Source organism: Panulirus ornatus, chromosome 57 (genome assembly GCF_036320965.1).
Source record: "Panulirus ornatus isolate Po-2019 chromosome 57, ASM3632096v1, whole genome shotgun sequence".
Classification (NCBI taxonomy): domain Eukaryota; kingdom Metazoa; phylum Arthropoda; class Malacostraca; order Decapoda; family Palinuridae; genus Panulirus; species Panulirus ornatus.
Genome location: NC_092280.1, coordinates 20921617 through 20938004, shown reverse-complemented (window position 1 = coordinate 20938004; position 16388 = coordinate 20921617). Strand labels below are relative to the sequence as shown.

The 16388-nt window shown below is 37.5% G+C and overlaps 1 protein-coding gene across 3 annotated transcripts in view; it reads right to left on the bottom strand.

Annotated features, from left to right (window-relative positions):
- LOC139766239 (inhibitor of Bruton tyrosine kinase) overlaps window positions 1-12937 on the bottom strand; it is a 53290-nt gene extending 40353 nt beyond the window's left edge. Inside the window, exons 1-5 of one of the 3 annotated variants that reach the window (XM_071694589.1) lie at window positions 12703-12842; window positions 9319-10451; window positions 8397-8480; window positions 7131-7253; window positions 2444-2593 (exon numbers count right to left, since the gene is read on the bottom strand). In XM_071694589.1, coding sequence (XP_071550690.1) covers window positions 2444-2593; window positions 7131-7253; window positions 8397-8480; window positions 9319-9435 — 474 coding nt within the window. In that variant the 5' untranslated portion in view covers window positions 9436-10451; window positions 12703-12842. Of the gene's footprint in view, window positions 1-2443; window positions 2594-7130; window positions 7254-8396; window positions 8481-9318; window positions 10452-12702 lie in introns of those variants that run through there. The other 2 variants (XR_011716824.1, XM_071694590.1) reach the window with 2 other exon arrangements.
- Window positions 12938-16388: the final 3451 nt, after the last annotated feature.

Sequence of the window (16388 nt, the reverse complement as noted above, 5' to 3'; positions counted from 1 at the left end):
CGTCCTTATATTCCTTAAATTCATTATATTTGACATCTGACAAAGATTACATAGTAATGACTGATTTAGCACGACAGATATGCACTCATCTAAAACTACACTCCCTGGGCATGTATATGTGATACTGTCTCATCTGTGTTCTGGAAACCAATTATCTCTACAGCAAAAAATACATATTTGGTATAAAATGGGAGGAGTCATGGCCATTATGTAACTTCTACTGAGAAGACGCTGAACAATTACTCCCAAACTGTCATGCACTCACCTCACACACAGCATCACCACAACTCTTGACCTTTGCTAAAGACTAGTATGGCATTTGAACTCTTCCACTCCCTTGGAACTTTGCTTTTCTTCACTTGAAATTTTGAACATTATTTCAGTAGGTTCATCAACTGTATCTGCACACATCTCTAGTACCTATGATGACACTTCATCAGAACCATATGCCTTGCATGGGTCAAGATATTTTAGTATACCATTAATGTCTGCTAGTTATATCCAGAAACTTCTCCCTATTCCATCTCAATGTTGTTGGGCTAAAATGACTTTCACTGCAGAAACACATTTGAACTTGTTACTCAATTCCTCACATATTATTACATTATGATTTTTAGCACAAGGTGTGCAATATCTAAATATATACCTAAATATATTTTTCCTTTCATGCTTGTTCATCATTTCCTGCATTAGCAAGGTAGCACCAGAAACAGATGGAGACCTGGCCTCATTCATTAACATCCATTCTCTAGCTGTTAGGTGTAAAGCACCAAAACCTCAGTCCCTTATCCACAACCAATCCCCACAGACCTTTCTGTGGTTTCCCCATTCATTTTGCCCCATTACAGTATACTGTCAGAATGTTGTCCACTGTATGCCACAACACTACAATTCACTCTATCCCATGCATGCCTTACATCTTTTTGCATGTTCAGACCCCAAGCACTTACAGCATTTTTACACTCCATCTCTTCATCCCCATTTTTGGTAAGCCCCTTCTCCTTGTCCCCTCCACTTCTAACACATGTATCCTATATGTCAACCTCCTCTTACTCATTCTCTCCATATGACCAAACTATTACAGCAAACCATCTTTAACTTTCTCAAAACATATCCTTCTTATTACCACAACTCTCTCTTACCATCTTTACTTAGCTGATCAACCTTCCTCAAACATTTCATTTCCATCAAATTCATTCTCTCCTGTACATCCGAAGATAAAGTCCATGCTTTGCAATCAGACAACACCTATCAAGAACACTATACCTTCAAACATGCCCATCTTTGCCCTCCCAGAGAAAGACCTCTCCTTTCACACAGTCCTTAATGCTCCCATGACCTTTTTTCATTCATCAATGGCATTACTTACTTCAGCTCCCAGGTTCCATTTGCAGCCATATTCACTCAAAGATACCTCACACATTCCAATTCCTCCATGTACTCTCCAATCAAACTCTCCTTACTGCTAAATCTAGTAACCTTGCTTTTATTCACTATGACTCAACTTTTCCCCAAACTATGAAACCAAATTCTGCAGTTTCTCACTCAAATCTGCCACCAGTGTCATGTCATAAGTAAACAATGGACTCACCTCCTAGGCTCCCTCACCCACATCTGACTACATACTTGCTTCTCTCTCCAAGATCCTTGCATTCATCTCCCTCCTCACCCCATATGTACACAAATCAAATGGCCATGGTTACATCACAAAACCCTTCTGCAGACCTACCATCACCTGGAACCACTCATTATCCTTTTTACCTACTTGCACACAAAACTTACTCTCTTGACAAAGACTCCTCACTGTTTATAACAGCTTTCCTTCCACACCATATATACATAACACCTTCCACAAAGTATTTCTATCAACCGTATCGTGTGCTTTCAGATGCATAAACACAGTCACGCATCTCTTGTAAACCCCTAACATTTTCAATAATGTCAGCCTGGGGCTCAATTCCTTGCACTCTTTCACACATTTTCACAACTCCCTCAGCAAAAATACATATCAATGAATGTTAATCATCATCAATGTAACTGGGTATGAATTAGAGTACAGTGTGAAAACAAGTTCAGGAGAAAAAACATCATTTCCACTTCTTCTTTAGCCGAGAGATGTCATACATGTCTTCCTTATCTTCCTCTACACCTCACTCAGCAGAGGACTAAGCCATCAGAAAGATAATTATTCAATCTACGAGCCATTTTTCTTACTGTTGAATGATGATCCATTATTTTACAAAAAGAAGAATATTCTATTTTCATATTGGGAAGTACACAGGAAAAAGTACTCTCATTTAAGGGTTGAAAATGAGGAATGAAACTGACACTGCAAGCCATTTAAAAGAACAGAGAACACACCAATCTAATATCATAAAACTAAAATCATATAATATTTAACAAAATTCAAATCTTATTGAAGAAAATTTATATATTTCCTTACCTGTCCTAAATTATAGTTTGTGTTGCTTCCCCAAACATAAACATTTGTAGGCAGAGAGCTGGTGAAAGAGACAATGGATGGTCGATCAAAGTTTATGTGGTCTAGAGGTGAAAGAGCATCATGATCTAAGGTGGAAATACTACCACCAGCCTGTTTAAAAAAAGAAAGAATTCTAAAAATACAATCATAATACACGATAAAGGTGTACTTTTAAACACTAAACATTACAATGTTTCTTTTCCCTCCATTACTGGAACCTATATGAGCTCTAATTAGTTTTAATCATGTAACCCAGTCCTCTCCAGCTTTTTCCACTTCTCACCACATAGTCACTGGTGCCTTAATAATTTTTTTTTTCTCCTTCTCTTTCTCCTCTTATCCTTAAGCACAAAGAACAAAGAAAAAAATTTGCTCATCCACTCTCAACTTGTCAAGTATAATGCACTGAAACCAAAGCCCCCTACTTGCAGTCAGACCCCACAGACCTTTCTGTGGTTCCCCAAACTGCTTCAATTACCCTGGTCCAGCCCACTGATAGCACTCTGTCCTCTGTACACATCATTCCAGTTCACTCAATTCCTTGCAAGCCTTTCACCCTTCTGCATGTTCAGGCCCTAAGCACTCAAAATCTTATTCATACCATCCTTCCATCTCCAATTCAGTTTCCCCCTTCTCCCTGTTCCCTCCACTTCTGACACATACATTCTCTTTGTCAACCTCTCCTCACTTATTCTCCCCACATTTTCAAACCATTTTGGCACATCCTCTTCAGCAATCACAAATATACCCTTATTTCTACACCTCTCTTTTACCTATCATAACTTAGTTAGTCAATTCTTTTCACACCAGATACTGTCCCTAAACTTTTCATTTCCAACATAGTCATCCTCTTCCACACATTCTCATCTACAGCTTATGTCTTACACCCATACAAACTGATGGGACTACTATATCTTCAAACGTACCCATTTTTGCCCATACAGACAATGACCTATCTTTCCACACATTCCTCAGTGCTCCCAGGACCTTTACCACTACCACATCCTACAACTCACCTCAGCTTCTGTGGTTCAACTGGCTGCCATATATAGTTAAAAGTATCTAAAACACTTTACTTCCAGCAAACTTGAGTTATACATTAATTGTCAACTCTCACACACTTCAAACAATAAATGATTCATCTCCCAAGAGCCCCTTACCCCCAACAGAATGGATGCTCGTCCCACTCTCCAGGGCCCTTGCAAGTGCCTCCCTCATCATCCCATCCAATAAATAAACAACTACACATCCAAGATGACATTACACACCCCTGCCACAGACCTACCTTCACCTTGAACCACTCACCCTCCTTTCTACTTGCCTTACTCACTTAAAAAAACTCCTCATTGCTTTTGAAAGCTCTTCTTCCACACAATAAATTTTGAACAACTTCCACAAGCATTTCTATCATCCCAATCAATAATTTCTCTAGATCCATACAAGTGAAAAGCAATTAATTTTGTAATCCACCATCTTGAATATTTTCCCATCAATAGTGAAATTGTGATTCACACTTCATCATGGTAGAGTGTTTTGTGGTTTGCTGCATAACAAAAATCACTAATCAGTCTGGATTATTGTATAGATACTCTATATACCTATACAAATAATATACAAATGAAGGTTTGGCAGTACGGAGAGTTGTTGAGAGAGCTGAAGAAGATGTACCGAGATAATATGGATATATGGACAGCATGAAGGGTTGACAAACAGGATACATGTGTCAGAGGTGAAAGGGACAAGAAAGGAGAGATCAAAATTGGGGATAACAGGATAACTGAAAAACATTCTAAGTGTTCTGGGCCTGAACAAGCAAGAAGGTAAAAGGTGTGCAGAGATACAGTGAATCAAGGGTTATGCCATAAATGGAGGGTGACATGCGGTCACTGGAACAAACCAGGATCAATGAAGAAGTTCGGTAATGGGTAATCTAAGGAAAGGTCTGTGGGGCTTGGCTGTGTATTACACATGACAGCAAGAGAATGGATGTGAGTGAATGTATCCTTATATCCTAGATTATTATCCACAAAACATGTGACCCTGCAATATTGGTGGTCATTGCCAGTGATGGATTAATTGACAGCAAATGAATGGCAGGAGGAGGTTGGAAAGTTGAATGTTTGTAGCCAATGTCTGGACTTGCCTCCTCATTCTCTACCCACTGCACTATGCTCCACAAACCTAAAACTCTAAGTATGTTGTGCTACCTCTCTCTCTCTCTCTCTCTCTCTCTCTCTCTCTCTCTCTCTCTCTCTCTCTCTCTCTCGAGTGTTAAGAGCTACATCTTAAATTAACAAAAATAGTTGTCTGCTACAGTATTTATTCTCTGAAACTTAAAACCAGCAGATCTTATGGTTTTCATCATTACTGCCTCCATATTTGGCCATTCAAATAATACTGACATCTCTTTCCTATACATATCATATTATACATGAAATCGTATGCACTGTGGACAGGTAGGTTGCCAGGGCATGATAATGAAACCTTCAGACTCATGCACCATGACTATTGTGAACTCCACTGCCGCTTATTAGCCTTCAATGCCCTCTTAACAGACCACTTACAGTGAGTATCTTTAGCACAGTGTTCGCAAAGGTTCCTATCTAATGTTCTGCTGACTACTTCTACCTAAAGCTCCTGCGTAATGTTCCTACCTTCTACTTTTACCTCATACTCCTACCTACAACTTCTATCTTCTGTTCCAACCATTTTGCCAAAAGGCAGGGATAGCACATAGTGCTCATCAAGGGGAAATCTAGATCTACAAAGAGTAAGCTCTGTGAGTTAAGTAATATCAATTGTTATGTGCGACAGAGAGATTTTGTTTATGGATAGAATGCCAATGGTCCACATTTTTTTTTCTTTAGAAAGAAAAAACAGCTATCTAGGTCAGACGAGTCCAACTTGAAAACCACTGAAGTGCTGGCTCATTATACAGCCATCACCAATTCTCCCGATACCCATGTGGGTTGTACTGGTAATATACCTCAGTAGTTGTTGGCTGCATACCAACTATTATCTAAAACACACACACATTATTATCATCATTTCTATATCAGATTGCCATTTCCGGCATTAGCGAGGCTGAGCTAGGAAACAGATGAAGAAAGACCCATCAACTCTCATAAGCATATACACATACATATACATACAGTCTTTTTGTATATATTCACTATGTCTGGAGTTAGCGAGGTAGAATCAAGAACAAAGGACCAAGCCTTCTGGAAAAGTAAAAACTGGAGGGGAGGATTTCTAGCCCCCCACTTCCATCCCTTTTTAGTCACCTACGACATGCAGGGAATACATGGGTAATGTTCTTTCTCCCCTATCAACAAGGATATATCGTTTCTTATTATATATGATCGCCGTTTCCTGCATCAGCAAGATAGCGCCAGGTAAGAGACAGAGAAAGACCCATCCAGTCGTATACACACAAATATACATACATGCTCATACACATACATAAAGATATACAGACATATAAACAGACATATACACATAACAAATGTACATATTCATACTCGCTTGCCTTCATCCATTCCTGGCACCACAGGAAACAGCATCGCCACCCCCTGTGACTGATAGGAAGCACCGTAAAAAATATGAAGAAAGGCCACGTCCAATCACATTCATTTTGTAGCAGTCATGTGTAATGCACATGATAACTTATGGATATATACAAATGATAAACTATGTCATGTTTTTTCAGGTCTAGTCCCTCTAATTCCTCATAAACTCTCAGACTACTCTACTTTTTCTGAGCTTCTTTTCCTCTCTTTCCTCATTCAAATCCTGGTTTTGATGAGAACTATCTTAGTTCAAAGTACATATAATATCAATGGATTAGCCTTGCTTTGAGCATTCAAGTTGCCAATGTCCTTCAAAAAAAAAAAAAAAAAAAAACTGACAAGGAAAAAATCATGGTATATTCACACTACCTTACAGCTGATGATAACTATCATATTCAATCTTAATCAAAACATTACTGTATAACAACTTTTTGTTACCAATCCCCATTACTTCTTACACAATATAATTCTGCTGTCCCACCTTGATTTTGTTTTTAACTATAACAATTTCTTACCACAATCAAATGAACCAATGTTGTTGTTCTTTCATCTCCCTTTTTCTCATGATGACTGTTAATTCATTACAGTTTTTTCAAGTCTACAATAGCCAAACTTAACTACTTTTTCAAGTACCCCCTTCATAATAACATAACCCTTAATAACCTGTTCAAACTTTCCTGCATTCTAACACTGATATCCACCTAAGCTTATCAATCACTGATTTTTAGTATTCTGCTCCAGACCCATTTCTTACAAGCCTGTATTTTAATAAGCAAGGTCACATTTGATATCTTACTCCTTGCCAAACATGTTTTCTCTAAACCTTACACATTTAAAAAATCACTTTAAAATTTTAGCCTTAATTCTATCAGAAAGTTGATCAATCTGATTAACAATTGCATCTGATTCAGTAACTTTAGGCTATTATCAAAATATTTCTCCAGTATAGTCATCTGCACTTGAGAAACATGCTTACTGTTGATCCCAGGATTATGGCATAGCTAATCTAAATCTAACAAAAAAATACCGAGTGAAAATGCATTTATGCATCTGGATGAAAAAATAATACTCAAAGTTACCTGAATCAAAGCACAAGCAACATGAAGCTGTCCATAAAAAAGTGCACGATGTAATGGAGTATAACCACTTTCCCAATCACGTTGATTCAACGGCACACCTTGAGATAGCAGCCACTTCACAACCTGTAATCAAACTCTAGTCATTGCTTGTGCACAACTACAGGTTCCTTTAAAAAATCATCAATAATGATCTTTTAAACTTAATTGTCTTTCTAGCTTTAGTAAAATACCACCTGGAAGAGATGAACAATGATCTCCCATACACACTCACACCCATATGTTCCTTAGCTATCGCATATGATGCATCGAAACCAAAGCCTACCACCCACAAACTGACTCTGCAGTTTACCATGACCAGTCCACATGCCCTGATTTTGCTCTGTGACTACATGCCACCCTAATATACCACATCTTTCAAATTCAATTGTATGCCACTTACCCTCATGAATGTTAAGGCCCTAACACTGCAAGGCCTCCTTCATTCCATCTTTTCATCTCCTTGGTAACCTCCTTGCAAATGCTCCCTCCACTTCTGACACAATCCCATTAATCAGTCTTTTTTGCTCATACTTAACATGCATATGAATAATTTCAGCACATCTTGGTTGGCTCTCTCATTCAGACTGTGCTTACCACCAAAGCACTCTCTTACTACACCATTCTACACAATCACCCCAATAAACACTGTGTATCATCCTAAAGCAATTAATTTCCAACATATCAACTCCCTTCCTCTCCTTTCAATTCAAGGCCCATGTTTCATTTTCATTTAACACTGTCAAAAATACTACACCTTCACATATATCCCATCTTCACCTTCTCTGACACTAACTTCTTCCTAACACCTAAGCCCCTTCTTTCCCCTTGACTCACTTCATTCACCATATCCCATTTTTGCCTTTTCTGACACTAACTTCTTCCCATGACCTGAGCCCCTTCTTCCCCCTTGACTCACTTCATTCCCCACTGTTTAATCTATTGCCAAATCTAGGTACTTAAAGCAATCCACCTCCTTCAGATTCTTCCCATTTACCCTTAAATACATACCATTCCTTGGAAGGATCTGAGTAATGAGTGCTGTGAAAAATGCAAAGGCTGGGAAGATAAGTGTGCTACAGACAGCAGTGTGCAACAACAAGGACTCTGATAGGTATGTGATGGGGAGTGTTGGAGAAAAGAACCCACTGAGAAGTATAAGCCGTGCTGACAAAATGTCTGCTACATATACATAACCAACAAAAGCTTAAAATAAAAAAATGTAAAGACCTTTCGTCTGCCACATGATGCTGCTGTATGGAGGGCTGTCTTTCCTGTTTCATCCATCACGAAACAGCAACGATGACACAAATTCTGAAATAAACCTTCAGTTACATAGTATCAAATCCTATTACATGAAATAGCATCCTACTTTTGTCAGTTCTATTGTCTTTTACAATTCGATAAACAAAAAATACACTTCTAAAATAAGTGTTACAGGATATTCTAAGTGTGCAAAAATAATAAAGTTCACCACACATCTGACTCAATCACTGCTTAGCTTATCAATACATCTGATTCTTAAAACTAAACATCCAAATGTCAAAAGCTATTCACAGCCATCTATGAACTAAATCGAATAATTGTGGTGCAATAAGAACATGGTAAAACCTCCTTATCACACTAATCATGAGAGAGTTGTAAAACTATCAAAAATATCATTATTCATATACACCTAATCACATTATGCACTGTATAGTTTTCCAATATTGATCATTTACATATGTTTTAGCTACACACATGCATTCTTTGTGTATTATACATATTCACATACATATCTAAAGTGAAAACTTCAATTACATGAATACAAAAAAAAATTCAACAAATATGAACATTTACCCTTGAAATTTTTTTCTTCTATTCTAGCAGATGCTAGTGATATCTATGAATAAGTGCTGGACTAAACAAGCTGGGATTTCATATATGAGCAGAAACCATTAAATCCTCATATGAGGTCTAGAGTAACTCTCTTGCACATCCTCATACGAGGTCCATAGCTGTGTAAGTGTTCAAGTTCATCTATAAAATAACTTGCACATGATTCACTTGAAAATTCTTTGTCATGAGTTGATAAGAAATGTAACTATATACAAGATTATAAAAGGTCACTCCATGTAACAGTATTTTCATTAACATCAACATTATTGCTCACCTTCATATATGCAATAGCTTGTGCCTCAGTGCCCCTAATGATTGCTGCAGTGATCAGGGACCCATGCAAACGAGAACGACACCCTGAGGTGCAATCAGGTTCTGGTAGACGACCCATGGTTCTGCTACTCTTGATACAATGAAGACCTATTATCCACCATAAACCAGCAGCCAAACTGGTTTTGAGCTACCTCCAACTCTCCAGTGCCTAACTACATTCCAGAAATACCATTTGACATTTTTCAAATCCTCAACCAAGCATATACCAAAAATTTACGAAGCAGCACAAAATTTCCCTTTTCACTTTGGTGAATTTGAACTACAACTAAGCATTATTTTTCACTACTAGTTTTATTACTATAGAAGCTCATCAACAGATATTTCCCCCACAATAATAAGAATTCAGATATCTAACGATATCTATAAACTTCTTACTGTGTAATCACTTTTAAATAAGAAAATCAATAATAAAAAACCTGAAGTCCAGCTCCAGGGTAGCTCACAGCCTTAGAGATGAAAGACACTATATTGGAGTTTGTACCCTCAGGTGAAAACTAGTAAATACTAGAATGCAGTTCATATGACTCAAACTGCATTTTCAACTTTTTCCGCTACAGTCTTTATCCATGAAACTGTCACAAACACTGCTAATCCGCATCAGTTTTTCACATCACAAATAGCAAAACAGCTGTTCACTTTTTGACATTTTCATATTTGAGCAAAACTTCAAATTGAAGGAAAAACTGGATGGAAAAATCCAACATACATTCTGTAAATATCATACTCATATTGCACATAACTAACTTTCCAAAATTAATAACTTTCCACTTTTCTCCTGCATAAATTTCTTTGAAAAGATTAATAATTTCTGTCTTTCCTTCTAAATGATTATTTCAGTTGATATGCCATGGTAGGATATGGCATTTCAAATAAGTAGTGGCAATCTCTGATGTTTTGCTGGAAATCAACCAAAAGCTGCTATATTCAGTGCTGCAGAAACATCCAACAACTTCACTGAATCAGCAACTGAAGTAATGTTATGAGCACTGGGGAGCCATTACTCAGCTGCGGACCCCCAAAGGGGGCCCTTCTTCTGCTCCCCTGCTCTTAAGCAGCCATAATTGTTGAGAAGGCCTGTGGAAAGAAATGTAGGCTTTGAAAATTTAAAAAAAAGTATGTATCTCTGAAGCAGTATTCCATGAGCATATATTCTCTAAGAAATTCAAAAGCAGAACCCTCTAATCCTCAAAGTGTCCAGTCAACTACGATGTCAGAAGTGTACTCATTTAGGGTCTAACTTCATTCAGTCAGAGACCACCACAAAGATGCTCAGCCTACTCCTCCCAGCCACCTAATAGCTAAGATTATGTAGATCATAATGCAACTGAAAATGCAAAAGCAGTCACTGTCGGTACAAAGAAATGTATATTTATATCAATCATTATACCTGATTGCCGTTTCCCGCATCAGCAAGGTAGCAGCAGGGAACAGACGAAGATCGACCCATCCACTCATATACACTTGTATATACATAAAACATACATACATGTACATATACATACATATACATATAATCATATACACATATACACATGTACATATTCATACTTGCTTGCCTTCATCCATTTACAGCATCATCTTACCCCACTGGAAACGGCATCGCCACACCCTGCATCAGTGAGGTAGCATCAGGAAAACAGACAAAAAAAGGCCACATTCATTCACACTCAGTCTCTAGAGTCATGTGTATTGCATTCAAACCACAGCTCCCATCCACATCCAGGCCCGACAGACCTTTCCATGGTTACTCCAGACATTTCATGTCTCTCTTACCCTTTCATTACTTACTTGATCAAACCACCTCACACCACACATTGTCCTTAATCATTTCATTCATACATCTTTTTTCATACTTATTCACCATTTCCCACATTGGCAAGGTAGCTTTAAGAACAAATGACTGAGCCTTAGAGGGAATATCCTCACTTGGCCCCCTTCTCTGTTCCTTCTTCTGGAAAATTAAAAACAGGAGGGGAGGATTTCCACCCACTCTCTCCCTCCACTTTTAGTTGTCTTCTATGACTCGCAGGGATACATGGGAATTCGCAAAGTATATGGCTATTTTAAAAAGGCAACACAAAACTATTTTCTTTAAAGTAAATAAGGTATAATTAGTAAGGGACTGTGAAATGTAAGACAAACAACATAATACAGTACAATTCTTTAAGCATATCCCCTTCTGAGTTTCACCCTTTTTTGCTTATCTCTGGTTCTTTTCCCAAAATGCGATTAATCACATTAAACTTGGCCATCATCTCAAAGATGCAGGCTGCACATCACATGTTCTGTACATACCTTCTGACCAAATTCATATAATTACAAACTGCATGCAACTGAAAGTGAGGGTTGCAGATACCCACCCTAGTGTCTAATGATTTCAATGAATTCTCTCCGAGATTAACTTGGCTTGAGGCACAATGGTCAACAGTAGTCTAACATAAAGCAATAAAAATAAAAATATTCAAAAACTTCCTTATTTCAATCTTACAGAAACCTAGGGACTGGACTTATCTTAAACCAAGACTTGTCATCATCAAAAAGGAGAATGTTCTTCTCTGGGTACTGCTCGTGTCTAACTCTTCTCCTTACCCCAAGGGCCAACAATAAGTTTTTTCATAATGATATATTTCACCTGAAATAATGAGCATTACGAAATCTTGACCACCAAGGTGATTACATTAGGTTTTTTGGTTCTGTTGATTTATAAGTGTATTACCCATCTTTACTGAAACCCCAAATTTTTCCCTGGTATATCACTATTACCTTTTTCAATACTGTTTGGTACAACACTTAAAATAAAGTTAAGCAATCGTTACTGTATTCTCTAAACAAAGCACTAGCACTAAGCAACAAAATCATTCTAAAGTTTTTGGTGGCCAGAGTTCAACTGATGAACTTCCCACAATATGTGTCGTGTCAGCTCCTTTGGTGTAGAACATAACTTTGATGTTGAATGTGACCTTGACAAAATGTTACATTGAGTGACTGAATTCCACATTCTTCTAGGCTGCTTCTGGTTGTATCTTAAATCAACCCCACATTTTCCATGCATCAAAGCCCATCCAAACTTCTGTCAGACCTTTAAGTACATTAGGACAGCGATTTATGTTTGCATTCTACTTGAAGAAATATCATTGACCAGTGTTGGCACTGGAAACATAATCAACATCATAGTTCACGTTATTCTCATAAAATATGATCTAAATGGCATAGACACCAAAGCTGAAAACAGAGCGTAACCTGCCAATTCGATTTACATCATCCACCGTTTCCTCAATAATTAAGACTTTTAACTTCCACCTAAAATCATCTCGAACTTCCTTACCTTCCTTACTACAGACAAATCAGTATCATGATGAAACTAGCGTAGAGAACTGATGTCATGTTACAAAAATCAAGAACACCTTCTGGCCTATTCATGATGTGCTGTGGGAGGCTTAGGCTTAAGTAGGAGCAATGGTTGTGATGAGTCGTGAACTCCAGATCAAAGCTTCGACCCGAACCAGCTGAGTGCTTCGGAGCTTCACGACCCTCCAGCGCGTCTTTCCGATGACAACTGTAAATAATAATAACATCCAGCTGGCTTGTTACTAAGGTCCATCACGTTCCCCAGGATAAGAGCTGAAAATAATAACAATAATAATATTATTATTAATAATAATGATACTAATAATAATAAAATAATATGATAATAATGATAATAATGTTAATGAAAATAGTTGGCAACAAAACAGTTTTAAGAATAAAAAAACTCGGTGTGCTAATGATTGTAAGAATCTATGGTGAGTTGACCATGCACTTCAATGACATCCATCCATTTCTTATGATACAGACAGCTAAAAATAATAATAGTAATGGTAAAAGTTGAGATGTTATCGGACTCCGCCTGCTTGAAGTTACATCTTGTGTGAAAAGTTGCCTTTAACGAAAAATAGAGCATAATAAAAAAATCAATCGCATCAAAGAAGCCCATCCTGCTACTTAGTGTAGCGCAGTTGTATAATATTATGTAAATAATATAAGGCAGAAGAAAAACAAAGATAAGGGACCCGTTTCATTACTATCTGTCGCTCAAGGGGGAGGGGAAGTCATGAGATATGTAACACTTTGTTATCAAAGGGACTGTGGTATAGCTAAGACTGCCACATAGGTTCAGATCTTTATTCTTTACAAAATTGTATACCTACCTCTACAATCGCTTTAGGGAGGACAATACATTGTTGTGTGTTGTAGCTTGCATGCCATTTTCCAATCTGATAGCAAATGAGTTTATATGAGTTAAATATATATTAGAACTGGCACCAGCACACATCAATCTTCAGCAATATTTAGGTCAATATTTTGAAAAGCAAAGGGGCTCTTACCCTTCTCTGTCTTGATGTCGAGTCGGGGATGAGTGGAAGGAGGAGGAATGGCCAGGTGTTGGCGTTGCATATTATTTTGAGGGTTGCTTTATCTTGCGACAAAATGTTGCAAGATGTAGGAGGGTGGAGTTAAGATTGTCCCCCCAAAAGTTCTACATAATACTCTAAATAGCCCCTAATAACACTGTACCAGATGATAGGAATGATAACAATAAAGTACGAGTTAATACTGTAAATAGCCCCTAATAACACTGTACCAGATGATAGGAATGATAACAATAAAGTACGAATTACTTAATACTCTAAATAGCCCCTAATAACACTGTACCAGATGATAGGAATGATAACAATAAAGTACGAGTTAATACTGTAAATAGCCCCTAATAACACTGTACCAGATGATAGGAATGATAACAATAGAGTACGAGTTAATACTGTAAATAGCCCCTAATAACACTGTACCAGATGATAGGAATGATAACAATAAAGTACGAATTACTTAATACTCTAAATAGCCCCTAATAACACTGTACCAGATGATAGGAATGATATCAAGAAAGTACGAGTTGCTTAGAAGCTACTCAAAAATACAAAGGAGGGTAACCATGTCCAGAGCTGCCAGCTCAGCTCTTTAGAATTCATAGAGATCTAGCACCTAAATTTCATATTTAGCGCGTAATTGGCGCCCCCTTTTTATATTTAACACCAAAATTAGTTATTTCAATATTTGAGGAAATTCAAACACTAATTAAAACGTTCATGTGATTTAGAAAGCTTAGTCGAAACCTATTGAAATGACAAGGAAAACTACAAATAATGCACACATAATTGATTTTCAACGAAATGAACCATGTTCGAAATGTTTTTTGAACAGGTTCAGTTCGTGAGTATTCCACGGGCTCCCCCTCCCCAAATCCCTCGTTCAGTTGGACCCTAGTTAACGACAGAACTATCCTCTGTAATGAGCTCCCCCTCCCTAAATCCCTCGTTCAGTTGGACTCTCGTTGATGACAGAACTATCCTTCTGTAATGCATGACAGTAACATTGCTGGTTGTTTGTGCCCACAGGCCATTACATTAAACGAACACAACAATGAGTAAGAAATATACTTAACATTTCAGAGTAGAGTGGTTGAAAGACTGCAAATACGAAAAGTTAAAAAAAGTAGATGGGGTAACTTAAACTGTCTTTACAATCACATGCCATTCGCCAAGGTACAAGGGAATCTTTTCTTTAACCAATGATGGTCAAGCTCCGTTGAAATTGATAGCTAAGCCAGACTCGATGGCTGTCAATTGAATCAACAATTGATAGAATACTGCAGCAGTGTGTTGACCTTAAGACTCACTTTGTAATGGCAAGACATGGTGAAAGGTGATACACAGCTCAGATCCTCTATGACATGTTTTGTGACAAGAAAAACTATGCCTTCCTAATACTTCTGAAGTATATTCTTGGAGATGTTCAGTGTATAAATGAGAAATTCGAAGAGGTGGTGCATGACTCAACCAAACTACTAAGTGACCTTATTCAACTATTGATTCTATAAGTCCTACGGTTCTCATCACAGGCAGAAAATTAAAGGAAGGAAATTCAACAAAACCAATGTCATCACCGAGTGCAAGTGAATGTCTGCAACCCATAAAGCCTGGAATTAGCAAAGATGTTTACTGATAACCAAGAAATTCTCACACATTGAGTTCTAGTGCAAGTGAATGTCTGCAACCCATAAAGCCTGGAATACTGGAATTAGCAAAGATGTTTACCGATAACGAAGAAATTCTCACACACATTGAGTTCCAGTAGAGGAAGCTTCATCATGTATTGTGGAAACAGAACACTAACACCATAGCACTTTGCCAGCACTCTGGGCTGAAACAGCCTCGTTCAGGGATGCAACAGGATAAAATCCCTCCAGTGACCTCTCTGAACTGGCTTTGACTGCTGAAAGTGTCTCACTCCAACGCTGATGAAGAGCGTATCTTTAGTCATATGAACATCATGTAATCAAAACTTCGAAATAAATTATCAAAAGTTAAAATGCAGTACTATCAAGAACGGACTAAGACATGGAAACTGCTGTTATGGTTATATACTGCCTAAGGAAGTAATGAAAAACATTGGGTCATTAAAAGCGTACGAATCATTGCAACCGCAACCACAATTAGTTTTTATTTCTTTACCCAATCAAACGAATGCCATTTAATCAGATTTTTTTTTAAGAAACCGCATTATCATATTACCTGATATGTTTAAATCCCTTATTAACATGAACACTGTAACGATAACTTTATCTTCTTGGTCACTGTCACCATGTGTAAGTAACGTAGTAACAGTAGGTGTAATGTACGATATATATATATATATATATATATATATATATATATATATATATATATATATATATATATATATATATTCTGCGTCTTAGTAAGAGGGAGAATAGGTCAATTTGCGGCAGGTGGGTGGAATCTAGTAACAGGGGTTAAGAATGATGGTTTGACCAATGAACCACTGTTTGGTTGGGTCATTTGGCCACTTGCCAATGCGATCCTGTCTCGATTATTGTTGTATTCAGATCTAGAGCGTTTTAGTCTTACAAATAAATGGAACTTTTTTTTTTTCTTTTAAGCACAAAAGATAGGT